The 19056-nt window shown below is 47.4% G+C and overlaps 1 protein-coding gene across 1 annotated transcript in view; it reads left to right on the forward strand.

The window, feature by feature from the left end:
- The first annotated feature begins 1720 nt into the window (after positions 1-1720).
- The window catches only part of LOC149440573 (E3 ubiquitin-protein ligase TRIM21-like), a 33165-nt gene continuing 15829 nt past the window's right edge, over positions 1721-19056 (forward strand). Inside the window, exons 1-2 of the mRNA XM_089658433.1 lie at positions 1721-1763; positions 2685-3397. Of these exons, the coding sequence (XP_089514559.1) occupies positions 1721-1763; positions 2685-3397 (756 nt within the window). The remainder of the gene's footprint in view (positions 1764-2684; positions 3398-19056) is intronic.

The raw sequence follows: 19056 nt of genomic DNA on the forward strand, positions 1-19056 counted from the left end.
AAAGTCCAGGAGAAGGAAGACAGAGTAGTCGCCCTTGGCTTTGGCGTTTAGAAGGTCGTTAGTGATTTTGAGGAGGGCAGTTTCAGTGGAGTGTAGGGGACGGAAGCCGGACTGTAATGGGTCAAGGAGGTTATTGTCAATAAGGTGGGCACTTAGGCGATCAAAGACTATGTACTCAAGGAGCTTGGAGGTGAGTGGCAGCAGGGAGATGGGTCTGAGGTTGTTGGGGTCCGCGGGATCCAGGGAGGGCTTTTTGAGGATGGGGGAGATATGCGCGTACTTTAGGGGGGAGGGGAATGCGCCAGTAGAGAGGGAAAGATTGAAGATGTGGGTGAGGGAGTGGATGAGGGAAGAGGGGGGTGACCGGAGGAGTTGAGAAGGGATAGGGTCCAGGGGGCAGGTAGTGAGTTAGGCTTCTGAGAGGACCTTGGCGACTTCCTCAGTGGTGACAGGGCTGAGGGAGTGCAGTGCAGGGGGGGTTATGGTGGGCGGGGCCTTGGGAGAGGTGGGAGGCAGTGCGGTTGTGAGGGAAGAGGAGGAGGGAGATGAGGGGGTGATGGGGGGGAGGATAGGTGGGGAGGTAGATTGCGAGTTGACAATGTCCTTACGCATAGCGTCAATCTTGTTGTGGAAATGGGTGGCAATCTCGTGGGCAGTGAGTGAGGTACTGAGTGGAGGAGGGAGGGGAGAGAGCAGGGAGTTGAAGGAGGAGAAGAGTCGGCGAGGGCAGGAGGAGAGGGTGTTGATCAGGTTAACAAAGTAGGCCTGCTTGGCGGCGTGGAGGGAGGAGGTGTAAGTGAGGAAGGCAGATTTGTAGAGGGAGAATGCATGAGGGGACCTGGTTTTGCGCCATAGTCTCTCTAGCACGCGACTGCGACGTTTGAGGCATTTAGTGCTGTCATTCTGCCATGGTTGAAGTGGCCTAGGTTTGATGATGCGTGTTAGGGGTGCCAGAGAGTCTAGGGCAGCTGACAGTGAGTCGTTGTACAAGGTGGTGGCTATGTCAGGACATGACAGTGAGAGGATGCTGTCGTGTAGGTGGTCGGCGGCCGAGTGGAGGGGGGCCGGGTTCAGGTTGCGGCTGGTGATGGTTTGGTGTTTTTGGGGGGGGTTGGGGGAAGGGGCGATGGAGAACGTGATGAGGTGGTGGTCGGAGAGAGGGAAGGGGGTGTTAGAGAACTGGTTGAGGGTACAGAGGTGGGAGAAGACTAGGTCCAGGGTGTTCCCTCTGATGTGGGTGGAGGATTGCGTGTGCTGTGTGAGCGCGAAGGAGGAGGTTAGGTGGAGGAATTGGGAAGTAGCCGGGTTGTTGTCCTTGATGGGGATATTGAAGTCCCAGAGGATGATGGTCGGTAGCTCAGAGGAGAGGAAGAAGGGAAGCCAGACGGTGAAGTTGTCCAGGAAGAGGGGTATGGACCCAGGAGGTCTGTAGATCACTACGATCCTTAGGGGGGTTGGTGAGAAGAGTTGGATGCAGTGCGCCTCAAAGGAGATAAAGGATAGAGAGGGAGGGTTAGGGAGAACCAGGAAGGTGCTCAGCGGTGATAGGAGCAAGCTGACACCACCTCCTCTGCGACCGCTCAGTCTTGGCGAATGGGTCCAGATGAGACCTCCATGGGTGAGTGCCACAGGGGAAGTGGAGTCAGTGGCCTGTACCGTACCCAGGTTTTGGTACGGAGTGTCAGACTTTCACTTTCATTTCTCTCTTCCGCTCTCAGCGATGGCGTCTTCTGATCTGAGGAAGGAGCTGGAATGTTCCGTCTGTCTGGAATTTTATACAGATCCTGTAACCCTGAGATGTGGACACAACTTCTGCCGGGACTGTATTGGCCGTGTGTTGGATACACAGAGGGGGTCTGGAGGTTATTCCTGTCCTGAATGTAATCAAAGCTTCAAGAAACGTCCTGTCCTTCAGAAGAATTGGAAGCTACGTAATATAGTGGAGAACTTCCAGTCTACCCATCCAGAGCAGCAGGAGTCCGGGGTCTTCTGTACTCACTGTATTCACACTCCTGTACCGGCTGTGAAATCCTGTCTGATGTGTGAAGCTTCTCTGTGTGACAACCACCTGAGAGTCCACAGCAAGTCACCAGAACACGTCCTATGTGATCCCACTACTTCCCTGAAGGACAGGAAATGCTCCATCCATAAGAAGATCTTGGAGTATTACTGCACCGAGGACTCCACCTGTATCTGTGTGTCCTGCAGCCTGGATGGAGAACATCGGGGACACCAGGTGGAGACTCTGGAGCAGGTCTCTGAGATGAAGAAGAAGAAACTGAGGAATGTTCTGCAGAAACTGATGACAGGGAGAGAGGAGAAGGAGAAAAGAGTCCAGAGTCTGCAGGAACGCAGGAGGAAAGTACAAGGAAAAGCAGATGATGAAACCAAGAGAGTCACTGCCCTGTTCAGAGACCTCAGGAGACGTCTGGAAGACCTGGAGAAAAGAGTCCTGAGGGACATCTCCGGGTGGGCAGAGCGGGTCTCCCGTCCCATGTTGGATTATATTCGGGATCTGGAAATAAAGAAGGAGGAGCTGTCCAGGAAGATGAGGGACATTGAGGAGCTGTGTAACATGACGGATCCACTTACTGTCCTACAGGAATCAAACACAGGTGACTTGTGTGATACTGAGGGTGGAGATGAGGACAGAGAGAGACATGAGAACCTCCTCCATGATGGAGGGGATGGGGATGGGGATGTGGGGGGGATCTCACACACATTACACACGGGTTTATCTGATATCATGTCTGGGGTCAATGTACAGAAATGTACAGGCACACATGTTGCTCCACATTCTACTACAAAGGGCAAAGGTCCCATCAATGCTCCACCATCCAGGCCAGACCCCCAACCCTCCCCCACTGGAGGACCAAATATTGGGGCTGTACAGCAAACATGGGGGATGTCAGGGGTTACAGACATATTACTGGATGTGATGACAGCTGGTAATCATCTACATATATCAGATGATGGGAAAACTGCATCCTGGTCATCATCACATCAGAATCAGCCAGAAACACCAGAGAGGTTCCAGGATTGTCCTCAGGTGATGAGCAGTCAGAGCTTCTCCTCCGGGAGACATTACTGGGACGTGGATGTCGGGGGGTCAGAGTACTGGAGAGTCGGGATGTGTTACACCAATATAGACAGGAGAGGAGGTCAGTCAGTGATTGGATGTAATAAGAAGTCCTGGGGGTTGGAGGTGTTGTGGAATGATGAGTACTCAGTGATACATGACAGTAATAGGACCCCATTCCCCGGCGGTGTCTCCAGTACCAGAGTCAGGATAGATCTGGATTATGAGGCCGGGCAGATCTCCTTCTATGATCTGTGTGACCCGATCCGACACCTCCACACCATCACCACCACCTTCACTCAGCCCCTCCATGCTGGGGTAGGTGTATGGGTAGGTTGTATAAACATATGTGGGAGGAGCCAGGAGTGAGAGATCCGCCCAGAGACATCACAAGGGGGATGATCTGATTGGTGATTGGTGCAATACTCAGCCAATAGGAGGAAGGGCAGGAAACAGGAGTGAGTTGTGGAGAAAGCTGCAGGTTCCGGGGCTGTCATCTTCATCCTAAACCTCACTTCACTTCCTAGTGTGTCACTGACCAGGAACAAGCATGCAGGAGGTCCGAGTGTTCCGCCTTCACTGGCTGCATGCTTGTTGTGGGTCAGTGACACCCTAAGTAGTGTAGCCAGGATGGAGATGATAGCCCTGGAGCCGGAACCTTCCCAGTGTATCTGTAGCCACAATGTGTGTTTTCAGTTTTGGATGGAGTGTGGAAGGATTAGAGCTCCTGTCAGTTTTTCCTGCTATCCAGGACTCTGTCAGAATGGTTTCCTTTCACTTCCTGTCCTGCTGATAACAATTTCCCCGACAGGAAGTGAGGGGAAGTCTCTCTGTATTGGAGCCCTGCATAGCAGGACCGTCCTGGCTAGACGTGTGCACCACCAACACATTTCTTTTCCTTCACTTCCTTTCATTTCCCTCCATTTTCCGGTTTTGGAATTTGTTTAGTTTTGTTTTGTTTCAAATTCAGAAAATTCAAATCTAATTCAAAAAGTATTGAATCAGCATTCAGATGTATTCTATTCAAAATTCTAATGTTGGAAAACTGTTATATTCGTTGTATTCTATTCAACTAAATTCAGAAATATAAAGTAATAAATTGATCAAATTTATTCTAAACGAAATTTGAATTTCAGAGCTCAGTTATATTCTATTTATTGTTTTCTTTTATTTCATATTCCTTTCTTTTTTATCCTTTTATTTTATATTCTATTCTATCTTACTCTATTATTTTTTCATTTATTCTGAACTTTGATTTGGAATGTAAGGAAGCGCACCTGCCTAGTCCTAGTCCTGGGAGACAATGTATGTCGCAGGATTGGTTTGCTCTCGGTGTCTCACCTGAGGCCACGCCCATCTCTGGGTGTATGGAGGGCATACAGCCACTGGAATGCTCCACACAGAACCCCGCCCCTCCTCTCTATTCCAAACTAAGACTCCGCCTCCCTCCATTCTGAGATGGATCTTTGTAACGATCGATGTGCACCCAGCATGCTGATCCTTCGTCTCTATTCCAATGGCGGCTCATTCTTCTCATCTCTATTGAATGTCACAAATATTTCCTATAACCAGGAAGTGATGCAGCGCTCCTCTGATAATGAGATTGATACGGATACTATATAAATATATCCATAGAAATGACACCATGTATGAAGGTGACACCATGTGCAACAAACACACAAACCGTGACCTCCAGGGATCTCTAATCGGTGACCCGACCCTCCGGGGATCTCTAATCGGTGACCCGACCCTCCGGGGATCTATAATCGGTGACCCGACCCTCCGGGGATCTATAATCGGTGACCCGATCCTCCAGGGATCTATAATCGGTAACCCGATCCTCAATGGATCCCAAGTGTACGCAGTGAATGTTGAACCCCTCAGAAGATGGGAATGTCAGATGGAAGCAATACTAATGGTACGGTATAATTGTAGCAGATATAAGAAGCGCCACAGAAAATACAAAACAAATCACATAATAAGCAGCACCTCTAACCAAAAAAGGTAAAATAGTGTACAAATAAAAAGTGCGCTAATTATTCACAAAACATGCAAGGATAAATAATAAGAATATAAATAAATTCATAACTATAAACATAAGTCCGGCCCCCATAACAGTGATAGTCCAATACAACTAAATGTCAATATTGAAAACAACCCCCCCCCCCCCCCCCGTGTGCGAATCCGACACCAGATGACGGGAATCCCCTCACCAGAGCTATATGCTGATTATATTTATAAACCAGCATGATGGCATGTTGCTCTGGGAGCGATGATCTGCAGGATATCCCAGTAGAGGAACAGCAACCAATAGTGATCCAATCAGCACATAGGGAACAGCTAAGCAGCAAATGATCTTCCAATAACATGGGCAAAGCTGGAGGAATCAGAAGAGATATGATGGTGCAGGACGTTTAATACCAGTAAAATGTTATTAGTAACGTATAACACTCACCAGGAAGGTGTCCAGCCGACACCAGCAATGACACCTCTATAATGCCACATCCACGAGGGAAAAACCAAGGGATGGACCTCCTGCACCACGATCACACAGCCGACACCAGCAATGACACCTCTATAATGCCACATCCACGAGGGAAAAACCAAGGGAGGAACCTCCTGCACCGCGATCACACAGCCGACAGCTGGGAGGAACGTTCCAACGTCATGTCCACTAGGGCCGCCTCCTCACCTCACCCCTTCAGTCTCCTTCAGTCTCCTCCTCACCTCGCCCCTTCAGTCTCCTCCTCACCTCGCCCCTTCAGTCTCCTCCTCACCTCGCCCCTTCAGTCTCCTCCTCACCTCGCCCCTTCAGTCTCCTCCTCACTTCGCCCCTTCAGTCTCCTCCTCACCTCCCCCCTTCAGTCTCCTCCTCCACCTCCCCCTTCAGTCTCCTCCTCAACTCACCCCTTCAGTCTCCTCCTCACCTCTACAGTCTCCTCTCACATTACTATCCTACTAAGTGACATATCGGCATGGATGTCACTCCACTTCCTCAAACTCAATCTTTCCAAAACTGAGCTCTTAGTATTCCCTCCAGCCCGTGCCCCCTCCCATGACTTCTGTGCTCCCCACAACTTCACTAACACCCCCTTCCCTCTTTCTGACCACAACCTGATTACCTTCTCTATCTCCTCGTCCTCCAACGCCTACCCCTCCAAATGTCTCACTACTACCAGCCGTAACCTCCGCAACCTTAATCCTGCCCCCCTCCACTTTGCAGCTGATCAACTCCACGACAGCATCCTCCCCCTGTCCTGCCCCGACTTGGCTATGACTGCCTACAACAACGCGCTACCAACAGCCCTTGACTCACTAGCGCATTTAACCACACGCAACATCAGACCCCGACCGCTCCAGCCCTGGCAGACTGATCACACCAAATCCCTCAAACAACACAGTCATGCCCTGGAGCCTTCACCCGCTACAAATCTGCCTTCCACACCTACACCTCCTCCCTCCATGCTGCCAAACAAGCCTACTTCCTGACCCTCATCAAGGCCCTCTCCTCCAATCCTCGCCGACTCTTCTCCACCTTCAACTCTCTACTCTCGCCACCCCCACCTCCACCCAGCACCTCACTCACTGCCCTTGAGATTGCCAATCCCTTCAAAAACAAGATTGACACAATTCACAAGGACATTGCCGCAACTCACACGCCCTCTCAAGCCGTCCCCTCTCACACAGCTACCCCCTCATCCCCCCTCCCCCTCGACCTAACCCACAGGGACTTCGTCGCTGCTCAAACTCCCTCCAACCCCATTCCCCATCACTCAGCTACCCCCTCATCACCCCTCTCCCACGGCCCCACCACTGCTCTGACCTCCACTTCCACCCCACCCTACATTCCTCATACTGAAGCCCCCCCAACACTTCACACCTTTGACCTTACTACCATCGAGGAAGTCTCCAAGATCCTCTCTGATGCCTGCCTCACCACCTGCCCCCTAGACCCCATCCCCTCACAACTCCTACGACCTCCCTCCCCCTCCATCCTATGCTCCCTCACCCACATCTTTAATCTCTCCCTCTCCTCCGGCACTTTCCCCTCCCCTCTGAAACATGCACACATCACCCCCATACTTAAAAAGCCCTCCCTGGACCCCAATGACCCGAACAACCTCAGACCCATCTCCCTGCTCCCATTTACATCCAAACTCCTCGAGCGCTTAGTCTACACCCGCCTATGCTCTCAACTTAACAACAACAACCTCCTTGACCCCCTACAGTCCGGCTTCCATCCCCTACACTCCACCAAAACTGCCTTACTCAAACTCTCCAACGATCTGCTAACTGCCAGAGCTAATGGCCACTATTCAGTGCTCCTACTCCTTGACCTCTCTGCGGCTTTCGACACAGTCGACCACCCCCTCCTCCTCAAAAAACTACACTCCCTCGGCCTCAGAGATTCTGCTCTCTCCTGGCTCTCATCCTACCTGTCACAACGTTCTTTCAGCGTTACCTATAATGCTACCACCTCCCCCTCACTCCCCCTCTCTGTTGGGGTACCTCAAGGCTCTGTCCTCGGGCCCCTTCTCTTCTCCATCTACACCTCCTCCCTTGGCCAACTCATACACTCTCACAGCTTCAACTACCACCTCTATGCCGACGACACACAAATCTATCTCTCAACCCCCCACCTCACCCCTCGGTCTCCGCCCGATTCACACACCTACTGAGCGACATATCAGACTGGATGTCGCTCCACTTCCTTAAACTGAACCTCTCCAAAACCGAGTTTCTTGTCTTCCCCCCCAGCCCGGACCCCATTCCCCATTGACTTCTCCATCATGTCCAACAACGCCACCATCAAACCCGCCCCGCAGGCCAGAGTACTTGATGTCATTCTGGACTCCAACCTATCCTTCCAGCCCCAAGTCCAATCTTTAACAAACTCGTGCAGACTCCACCTCCGCAACATTGCCAAAATCCGCACGTTCCTAACTCCAGAAATCACTAAACAGCTCATCCACTCCCTCATCATATCACGACTCGACTACTGCAACTCCCTCCTCACTGGCCTGCCTCGCCGCTGGCTATCCCCGCTTCAGTCCATCCTGAATACGGCAGCCAGACTCATTCACCTTTCCAACCGCTCCATCTCCGCCACCCCCCTCTGCCAATCCCTCCACTGGCCTCCACTCAGTGTCCTCCACCCCCCTCTGCCAATCCCTCCACTGGCTTCCAATTGCGCAAGGGATCAAATTCAAAATCCTAACACTGACGTACAAAGCTGTCCACCATACTGCCCCGAACTACATCACCGACCTAATATCCAAGTACCACCCAACACGCACACTCCGCTCCTCACAAGACCTTCTCTCTAGTTCCCTGGTCTCCTCCCATGCCCGCCTCCAGGACTTCTCCAGGGTGTCACCCATCCTCTGGAACTCCCTGCCCCAACCCATCAGATTATCACCTACTCTCCTCTCCTTTAGGCGCACCCTGAAAACCCACCTCTTCAGGGAAGCCTACCCCACCCCCTGCTAATTGCCGACCTCCTCTACTCTTCCTACCACTCCATCCCCCACAGCGATCTCCTCCTGTACCACCATCCCCTCCCTCCTAGATTGTAAGCTCCAAGGAGCAGGGCCCTCAATCCCCTCATGTTTTGCATTGTATTGTTATTGTCCTGTCACATGTTCTGTCCCCCTTTGTAATGTACAGCGCTGAGCGAACTATTGGCGCTTTATAAATACTGTATAATATTAATAATTTTTATCATATCTTGAGCATTTTTAAGTATTTTCATTTATTCCTGTTTAGTATCCTATATTAATATGAATTATATTGGATTTTAGCCCTGTTTAAGCAGTATTTAGTATCCTATATGCATTTTAATGGCTTTTAGTGTATTTTATTAAATTTTTAATGTCATTCTATTCATTTTTATTTCATGCTAATCATTTATCTCATGGGGTTTTAATTTTGTTCTTTATATTTTATTATGATATTCTTATTATGCTGTTTATTCTTTTACTGACCTGTTTTAGAATATTGTATGCCCCATTATTAATATGATGGTTTTTTGCCATAGAGCGGTATATGCGCATTATCTTTCCCCACTGGGAAATCACTATGTTTGGGCATTCTGCATATAGATCAGCAAATGACCCCATCAGCATGCCCACTATGCACCCTGCTGCATCGCTGCTTTGTTTTTTCCTCACTTATATGAGGTTTGCCAACTGTCACAATCATTCCAGTGACAGGTCTTCAGCCTGTACATATATTTACCGGACTATGGCAAAATGGCGCTCACGGCCATTTCCACTCTCCGGCAATATGGCATGGGTGAACCACGCATGCGTCAGCCATTACCTAACAAGCCGCACGTACCGCGCATGCGCGAAGTGCAGGAAGATGGTGCGAGCTCACTGCACATTTGCTGGCGTCTTATGATCGTTTCCATTAACACTGTGTATGTATATATATATATATATTAGACATGACACACGGCACTGGCGTGATGACTATCCCTTTCTGAGGAAGTACAATTGTACAACTTCAGAGGGGCCATTACGTCGTGACGTCTTTCTACTGGCTCCTATCATAGGTCCGGTGACCATCTTTTTATTGTATATGGTCAGTATACCTTTGCCTGTATACTTTTTTATGTCCTTAACCACGTGGATTAATAAATTAATTTTAAAAATACTACACTATGGGCCATTTTATGTTGGCTCCCCAGTGAGCCAACATTAATTTCTAGAGCCCATATTTCAAGGCATAGGAGCCACATCACTTATGACACCAGTCCACCAGTCCAGAGGAGGACACTAGTTCCGCTGTGAGCTGACCAGGATCCTGCCCATCCACCTAAGAGGCTTCTACATTGATGCCCGGTGTTTTACACCAAGGGAGACGATTGTTTGGCTGCCCAATACCCAGAGGGGGAGAGTCCATTAAGACTGCCCAGCTCATCCATCCCATCCCATGAGGAGGACCTATGGTTATATTGATGATATGAAAGATACGCATCTGGTGAGTGTGTATTTTTACTATTTATCACCACGCCACCGGAACGTGAAGTCAACTCCTGTACCTAGCACCTACCACCAACTGTCACCAATTGTATCATTATTATATTATTTTACTGATCTATTATTTTACTATTATTTTACTATTATTTTATCATTTATCATTTATTACCAGACTGGAGTATATATTTTTTAGCTCTGCACTTTATAATTGTGTATTTTATGAGGTGTTATTGTGGTGACCTTTTTTGTGCCATAACTTCTATATTACTAAGCGCTCACTGATTCCATTTATTGCATAGTGAGTAAAGAAACCTTATGGGTCTGGTCACCCCAACTACGACCCCCCACCCCTCCCAATCTACACAATCCCAGGAGGTAGAGCTTTGCAGTAGAAGTGGATTCACTTGGGAGTGGAGAGGGGCATATGTAGCATAAGTAATAAAGAGAGGGTAATAATCCGTTGCTCGAGTCACTAGAAATTGTAGAAAAGTCTGGAAATGTGTTGATGATGAATAGATGATGTCATTAGTCTACTATTACACGGTAAATCTCGGTAGATATGAAATGATCCCAGCCAAGCCCAATACTTATAAATGTAGATGGAGATTCCTTAGCTGTAGGTATCAGCTCCTCCATTCCCTCTGTTCTGTTTATACGTCTGAACCATTCTTTTAGTGAGGGGACGAGTGGGGAACCCCAGTGTGCCGGTATACAGGCCCTTGCTGCATTCACCAGATCCATCACTAGTGACTTATGGTAGGCCCGACTAGATGAGGAGGAGGAGTGCAGTAGGTATTCAGCAGGTAAGTACTCTAGTGAGTCAGAGGTAACTTGGTGAATCAGTGTGTGAACTTTCATCCAGAAAGTTTGAATTTTTGAGCATTTCCACCAGATATGTAAGAGAGTTCCTAGGGATTGTTGACATCGCCAACATTTGTCTGGAAGCGTCGGATTCATTTTGTGTAATCTATCTGGTGTTCTGTACCATCTGGACAACAGTTTGTAATTCGTTTCCTGGGTCGATACATTCACTGTTCCTTTGTGTGCTGTGTGAAAGATTTGTTCCCATTTCTCAGGAGAAAGTTCAGTTTGTAGGTCTGTAGACCACTTTGGACACGCTAACCCTGAATCGGCCGATATATGAGCATCTAGGAGAGTATGCACAGTGGAAATGACATGTTGTCGTGTAGCGGTTTTCAAGCAAAGTTTTTCGAGTGTTGTCAGACTACAAGACATAGACATCAAGTATGGAGCAGATGTGAGAAAGTGGTGAAGCTGGAGGGTATGTCCACGGGGAGAGTTTTATTGCCGGCTGTTGTGAAGTGAAGTACGCTCGATCCCTTAGCTTTCCGGCATGAAAGCACTGATGGGCCCGGATGACTGAATTTGATGAGAGGTCCGGTATAAATCTTGGTGTCATACCTGGTTGAAAATCTGGATTCATTCTGATAGGGGTCATAGGGCCCGGGATCGAGGAGATTTCAGTACACTTACATGCTGCGTGAAAGGTGAGAATGGTCGGTTTGATCACAGGGTGCGCTTGGATAGCAGAAGGAAGGTGTTTGCTAGCTAGGCATGGAATCGCCTGCAAGGGTACATCCATAAAGGAGGCTTCCGGACTAATCCAATCTTTTATTGTACCATGGACATGCCAGTCTACTATTCTGGATATATGGCACGCCCAGTAGAATTTTGTAAGATTGGGGAGTCCTATTCCTCCTAACTGCTTGGGTAGTGTCAGTTGGCTATAGCTAATACGTGGGGTTTTCCCACACCAAAGGAACCGTGAGCATATCCTCTGGTAGGCTTTTAGGAAGCTCTGGGGGATTTCAATTGGTACGGTCTGTAGGATATACAAAAGGCGCGGAAGCACATTCATTTTAAAAATTGCCGCTCTCCCAAACCAGGAAAACTTGGGTTTGTCTCATCTTTTAGGATCTTCTGTCACAGTGCGTAAAAGCAGAACATGATTTCTTGTGAATAATTCATTGAGGCATTTTGGCAACTGGATACCAAGGTACATGATGGCCTCCGGTTGCCAAGAGAAGGGGAAATTGTCTCTGCAAAGCTTAACCATGGCCGCTGGCAGGGTAATGTTCACAGCATGAGATATGCCGAAATTGATTTTAACCCCTACCCTACAGGACACTTCTACCCCCTTCCTGCCCAGGCCAATTTCCAGCTTTCAGCGCTGTCACACTTTGACAATTGCGCGGTCATGCAACATTGTACCCATATGAAATTTTTATCATTTTTTTTGACAGATTTATTTTGGTGGTATTTAATCACTTCTGGGTTTTTTATTTTTCTTAAACAAACCAAAAACCAATGAAAATTTTGAAAAAACTTTTCTTAGTTTTTGTTATAATATTTTGTAAATAAGTGATTTTTCTCCTACACTGATGTGCGCTAATGAGGATGCAGTGATAGGCACTGATAGGCTGCACTGATGGACACTGATAGGTGGCAGTGATGGACACTGATGAGGCACTGGTAGGTGTCACTGATGGGCACTGAAAGGCAACACTCATATATGGCACTGGCACTGATAGGCGGCACTGATAGGCAGCACTGATAGGTGGCACTGATTGACAGCATTGATTGGCAGTGATAGGTGGCACTGACTGGCACTGATGGGTGACACTGAAAGGCAGCTCATATGGGCACTGATATGTGGCATTGATGTGCACTGGTAGGCACTGATATGTAGTATTGATGTGGCACTGATATGTGGCATGGATGAGCACTGACAGCTGGCACTGATGGACACTGACAGGTGGCACTGCTAGGGCTACACAGATCATCAGGGCACACTGATCATCAGTGCCTTGATGATCGGTGTACATGTCCCCTCCGAGGAATGCCGATTACCGGCTCTCCTCTGTCAGCGTGACAGCTTGAGAGGAGAGAAATGCCAATAACCGGCATTTCCCTATTTACTATGCGATCAGCTGTGATTGGACACAGCTGATCACATGATCGAGCCGACATCTTCGGCTCTTTCCGTGGATCAGTGATCCGCTGTGTCCGAGGGACACCGCACACCGCCGATCGCCACGCTGCGCACTCCCTGAGCCGCACATGCGTGGTGAGAATGGGAGGACATCATATGACTGCCGAATGCAGTTAATGAAAGGTTCTAGCGTGAGTATGAAGAGCAGTGGGGATGGAGCAACCCTGCCGTGTCCCATTGTGGATGGAGAAGGCACTCGACAGACTCCCGGTAACACATACTCTTGCTGTGGGGTTCACATATAGGGCCATAACAATATGTATTCATTGGGTTCCCAAACCCAACCTCTGGAGAACCGATTGCAAGTAGTCCCAGGCTAGTCTGTCAAACGTTTTCTCCGCATCCAAAGAGAGAAAAAAAAGCCTTGTTGTTGAGAGGTAGTGAGCCAATGGTGAATGATTACTGCCTTCATTGTGTTGTCTCTAGCTTCCCTGCCCAGAACGAATCCCACTTGATCTCTGGCGATGATGGAGTGTATGATTGTTAAAAGCCGATTTGTTAGAATTTTTGCGTAAATTTTGAGATCTACATTGAGTAGTGAAATTGGGTGATAGTTGGAAACTAGTGTAGTATCTTTCCCTGGTTTAGGGATGACCGTTATTTGTGCCTCCGAAAGATGGGTCATATCCACCTCTGGGTGTTCAAGAGAGTTAAAGGCTTTCAAAAAGGGACGTGCCAGCATTTCAGAGAATGTTTTATAATAAACTGCAGAGTATCCATCTGGCCCTGGACTCTTTCCGGATTTCAATTGTTTCACTGTAGAGATAATTTCTTCCATAGTCAGAGGATTGTTCAGTTTATGCGCCACATCTGTGTCTATCAGTTTTGGACTACAGTCAGGTCCATACATATTGGGACATGGACACAATTCTAACATTTTTGGCTCTATACACCACAATGGATTTGAAATGAAACGAACAAGATGTGCTTTATCTGCAGACTGTCAACTTTAATTTGAGGGTATTTACATCCAAATCAGGTGAACGGTGTAGGAATTATAACAGTTTGCATATGTGCACCCTACTTGTTAAGGGACCAAAAGTAATGGGACAGAATAATCATCATAAATCAAACTTTCACTTTTTAATACTTGGTTGCAAATCCTTTGCAGTCAATGACAGCCTGCAGTGTGGAATGCATAGACATCACCAGACGCTGGGTTTCATCCCTGGTGATGCTCTGCCAGGCCTTTACTGCAACTGTCTTCAGTTCCTGCTTGTTCTTGGGGCATTTTCCCTTCAGTTTTGTCTTCAGCAAGTGAAATGCATGCTCAATCGGATTCAGGTCAGGTGATGGACTTGGCCATTGCAGAACATTCCACTTCTTTGGTTGCTTTTGCAGTCTGCTTTGGGTCATTGTCCATCTGCACTGTGAAGCATCCAATGAGTTGTGAAGCATTTGGCTGAATATGAGCAGATAATATTCCCAAAACACTTCAGAATTCATCCGGCTGCTTCTGTCAGCAGTCACATCATCAATAAACACAAGAGAAGCAGTTCCATTGGCAGCCATACATGCCCACGCCATGACACTACCACCACCATGCTTCACTGATGAGGTGGTATGCTTAGGATCATGAGCAGTTCCTTCTCCATACTCTTCTCTTCCCATCACTCTGGTACAAGTTGATGTCGGTCTCATCTGTCCATAGGATGTTGTTCCAGAACTGTGAAGGCTTTTTTACATGTCGTTTGGCAAACTCTAATCTGGCCTTCTTGTTTTTGAGGCTCACCAATGGTTTCCATCTTGTGGTGAACCCTCTGTAGTCACTCTGGTGAAGTCTTCTCTTGATTGGTGACTTTGACACACATACACCTACCTCCTGGAGAGTGTTCTTGATCTGGCCAACTGTTGTGAAGGGTGTTTTCTTCACCAGGGAAAGAATTCTTCGCTCATCCACCACAGTTGTTTTCCGTGGTCTTCCGGGTCTTTTGGTGTTGCTGAGCTCACCGCTGCGTTCCTTCTTTTTAAGAATGTTCCAAACAGTTGTTTTGGCCACGCCTAATGTTTTTGCTATCTCTCTGATGGGTTTGTTTTGTTTTTTCAGCCTAATGATGGCTTCACTGATAGTGACAGCTCTTTGGATCTCATCTTGAGAGTTGACAGCAACAGATTCCAAATGCAAATAGCACACTTGAAATGAACTCTGGACCTTTTATCTGCTCATTGTAATTGGGATAATGAGGGAATAACACACACCTGGCCGTGGAAAAGCTGAGAAGCCAATTGTCCCATTACTTTTGGTCCCTTAACAAGTGGGAGGCACATATGCAAACTGTTGTAATTCCTACACCGTTCACCTGATTTGGATGTAAATACCCTCAAATTAAATCTGATAGTTTGCAGTTAAAGCACATCTTGTTCATTTCATTTCAAATCCATTGTGGTGGTGTATAGAGCCAAAAATGTTAGATTTTTGTCGATGTCCCAATATTTATGGACCTGACCGGATACTAAAAAAAACAATAAATAATATAAAAATTCCATACATAAACATCTGTGATCTGAAAAAAAAAATTCATGCTAGTGATAGTGCCAAGGTGATCTTCACTCTGGTGTAAAAAAATCCTGAAATGGCAGCAATGCCTGCTCACCTCCACACACTGACCCACACAGGGCCCAAAAGCTAATAGTCACCCCAATAACGAATACTTTTAGATGTTTCTTCATCAAACTGACAGTAAGATGAGACTTAGACTCCTCTCAAATGCACCTTATCCACTCCACCTCCACTCAAGGCCATGTAAGTGAGACACAAAGCAAAGATCCTTCCATAGTGCAGGAAGCATTTATTAGGAAAAAGGTATAACCGATATTGCACTCACATGTATTCCCAGTATAAACCGCCTGTCACCACATCCTATGGGTGTAATGCATGATAACTGGGTAGAGCAATATGGCCGCTGCGCCCGGAAATGCATCACCTCGTAACCGGAAATGGCATACCGACGCGTTGCGTCACGTGCCTCGTGACTTCATCAGGGTTTTGAACTTCCACCTGTATGTGATTCCTCTGGATCGAAGGAGCTCAAGTAGGGGGTGGAGATGTTTCCTATGCTGTAAAGTTATATGGGATAGATCCTGAAAATGTGAGCTGGGTGCCCGTGTCCCGCGGAGAGCGGGACCGAGGGGCGGAGTTGCGCTCTGATTTCCCCATAGTCTGAGCATCGGGTGTCCCGTGCAGAAGTATCAGCAGACCTGTGTGTTGGAGCGAGTGGATTGGGCGGCCATCTCCGTCTGTGTCACAGCCATGCCCCCTGTTGCTGCATCTTTAGTGTTCCCCTTTTCTGTCAGCACTGGTATCCTTTTTTTTTTTTTTGTATTTTTTGTAATTTATTATTTTTAATTTTATTTTTATTTATTGGCTGCAGCACTTAAACCATTTATGGCATAATTGTTGTTCCCCCTTCTGAGTCGCAAGTGTTCCTCCTTCTGCATCAGCCGTAGATCCCGTTTTTTTTTTTTGGCTTTCTGAATTTTTTTATTTATTTTTTGTTGCCACAGCAGCCAAACTATTGAGGGCATAATTGCTGTTCCCCCTTCTCAGTCACAAGTGTTCTTCCTGCTGCATCACCATTTTTTTTTGGCTCTCTTAATTTTTTACCTTTTTATTTTATTACTGCTGTGGCCAAAAAAATTAATGTATCCCTAGTTACTGTAGCCCCTATTTTCTGTAAAAAAAACCCCAAAAAACAATAAAACAGTTTAAAGTGCACCAAGCACAAACATATTGCACCCCAGAACCAAAATCCCATCCCACAAAGAAAAATAAAGTAGAAAAATTGCCTAAAAAATCCCTATCATGTCGGAAAGTCCAAGAAGGAGAGGCAGATTCTCACAGGCAGCTAAGAGAGGGCAAGCAGCCTCTGTGTCCACAGTGACCAGTGGTGGCCGTGGACATGGTGGATCCTCTGCAGGCAGGGCACGCTTGTCCTTTGTTTCTGGTGCTGGCTGTATTATTGAGCCACAACATGCAGAAGAGGTGGGGGAGGGGATAACTCAGCCATCCTCATCCTCTGTCACCCAGGATCATAATATTTTGCCTTCCACTACAGCTGCCAAAGTGGCCTGTTCCACAGGCTCCTTGTCCACCACAGCTGCTCCTTCTGTAGCCCCACCATCATGCATGGAGGAGTCACCTCAATCATGTGATCCTGGTGTCAGTCCCATGCTGCTGGAGGATGCGCAGCAATTTGAATGCTCCAATGTTGGTTCCCAGGATGAGGTAAAGGGTGACGTGAGCCTAGAGAGAGGGGGCGCCAGTGAGGGAAAAGAAATTGGCAGTCATGTTCCCCCAGCCGCAGCACACTGCCAAGTTGGGTCCAGTGATAAGGAGGATGGGGATGATGAGGTCACTGCCTGTACTTGGGTGAGAGAACAGAGGAGGACAGTGAGGAGGAGGAGGCAGAACTCCAACGAGGCAGGATGTCCTCCATGGACAGGTGTAAGGACAGCCAACCGATGGCATTACATGACAGAACTCCAGAGGTGCCGGGCACTGCTGACTCCATGCAGACTTCCACAAGTTCTCTGGTGTGGGCTTATTCCAACACATGTGCAGCAGATCGCAGCATTGCTATTTGTAGTCTCTGTCTGAAGCAGATCAAGCGTGGCCAAAACACCAGCCGCTTGGGCACCACATGCTGGACAAGACATATGAAGAGCTGCCATGCAACCCATTGGTAACAGCACCTGAAAGGCCCACATCCGAAAACAGTGCAGACTTCTTCTTGCTCCTCATCTGGGCTCTCTGCCTCCTCTGTAAAATGTCAGGTTTTCTCAACAGCCTCCACTGAGAGGAGTGATGGTACAGCAATGGATGCCACAGGTCCCGGCCCCCCATCTGATAGCAGTACACCACCTGTTGATTTCAGCAGGAAAATTTCACTACCCTATTTGCTGAACCGTGAAAAAAAATGATGTCCCGCCCGTCCACATGTCCCGCCCGTCCACATGTCCCGCCCGTCCACATGTCCCGCCCGTCCACATGCTCAGCATCTAAATCAGCAATGGGCAAACTACGGCCCGTGGGCCGTATACGGCCCGGTGGACCTTTTAATCCGGCCCGTGGAGCGTGATACGGTCAGGATGGCTGTCAGTTTATTAAAGCAGCAGAAGTATTTATAGAAAAAAAAAAAGGGGGGTAATACCAAGTAGATCGAAGAAATTAGAACCTCTCTAAAGGACCCATTACAGCATATACCCTAAAGCCTTAAAGAAGAGGGTTTGGACACATATAGAAAAAATGAAGAGTAAAAATAGCAAAGGGAGTGGTTCCAAGCATTCCCAATCTGGAACAATTAGAAAATTTACGTCTCAAGGTAATGTGACCCCAGAAAGAACTCAGGGGGTAGCTGAAAAAAGTATAATGGAAAACAGTATGGATAAGAATGCCAGATCATCTGGGGAAATGGATAATAATAGCCAACAAATAATAGGAGGAATAGAGCTAAGAGAAAATGAAGGAGAACTACAAATCCCAAATAAAAAAGATGGCAGAAATGTTTGGAAATTTGGAAAAATCAATTAAACAAGAGATGGGAATTATTCGGAAAGACTTGGGACATCTTTTGTCCAGAGTAGAAGAAACAGAAGAAAAAATTAAAAAACATGCTCAAGCCATTCCTGAACTGAGAAATCAGATAATGGAGATTAGGCAAGAACAGAAAAAGCTGGGATATAAGTTGGAGATACAAGGTAACATGTATAGGAAAAATAACCTCAGGATAAAGGGAATTCTAGAGCTTGCACAAGAAGAAGACTTAAGAGAGACAATACAAAAAATTCTAAACTCCATCATGGGTAGACCTAGAACTGAGACATTTGTATTGGACAATATATACAGGTTAGGAAGGTTCCAACGAGATCGGATGGAAGGGAGACCGAGAGACGTAGTGGTACACTTTAATAAAAATGGAGAGAGAGAAGTATGGAAGAAGATAAAAGGAAGAGCTAGTATTGAGTATGAAGGAAAAAATTTG

Source organism: Staurois parvus, unplaced genomic scaffold, assembly GCF_062004578.1.
Source record: "Staurois parvus isolate SC_StPar_1 unplaced genomic scaffold, SC_StPar_1.0 ptg001068l, whole genome shotgun sequence".
Classification (NCBI taxonomy): Eukaryota; Metazoa; Chordata; class Amphibia; order Anura; family Ranidae; genus Staurois; species Staurois parvus.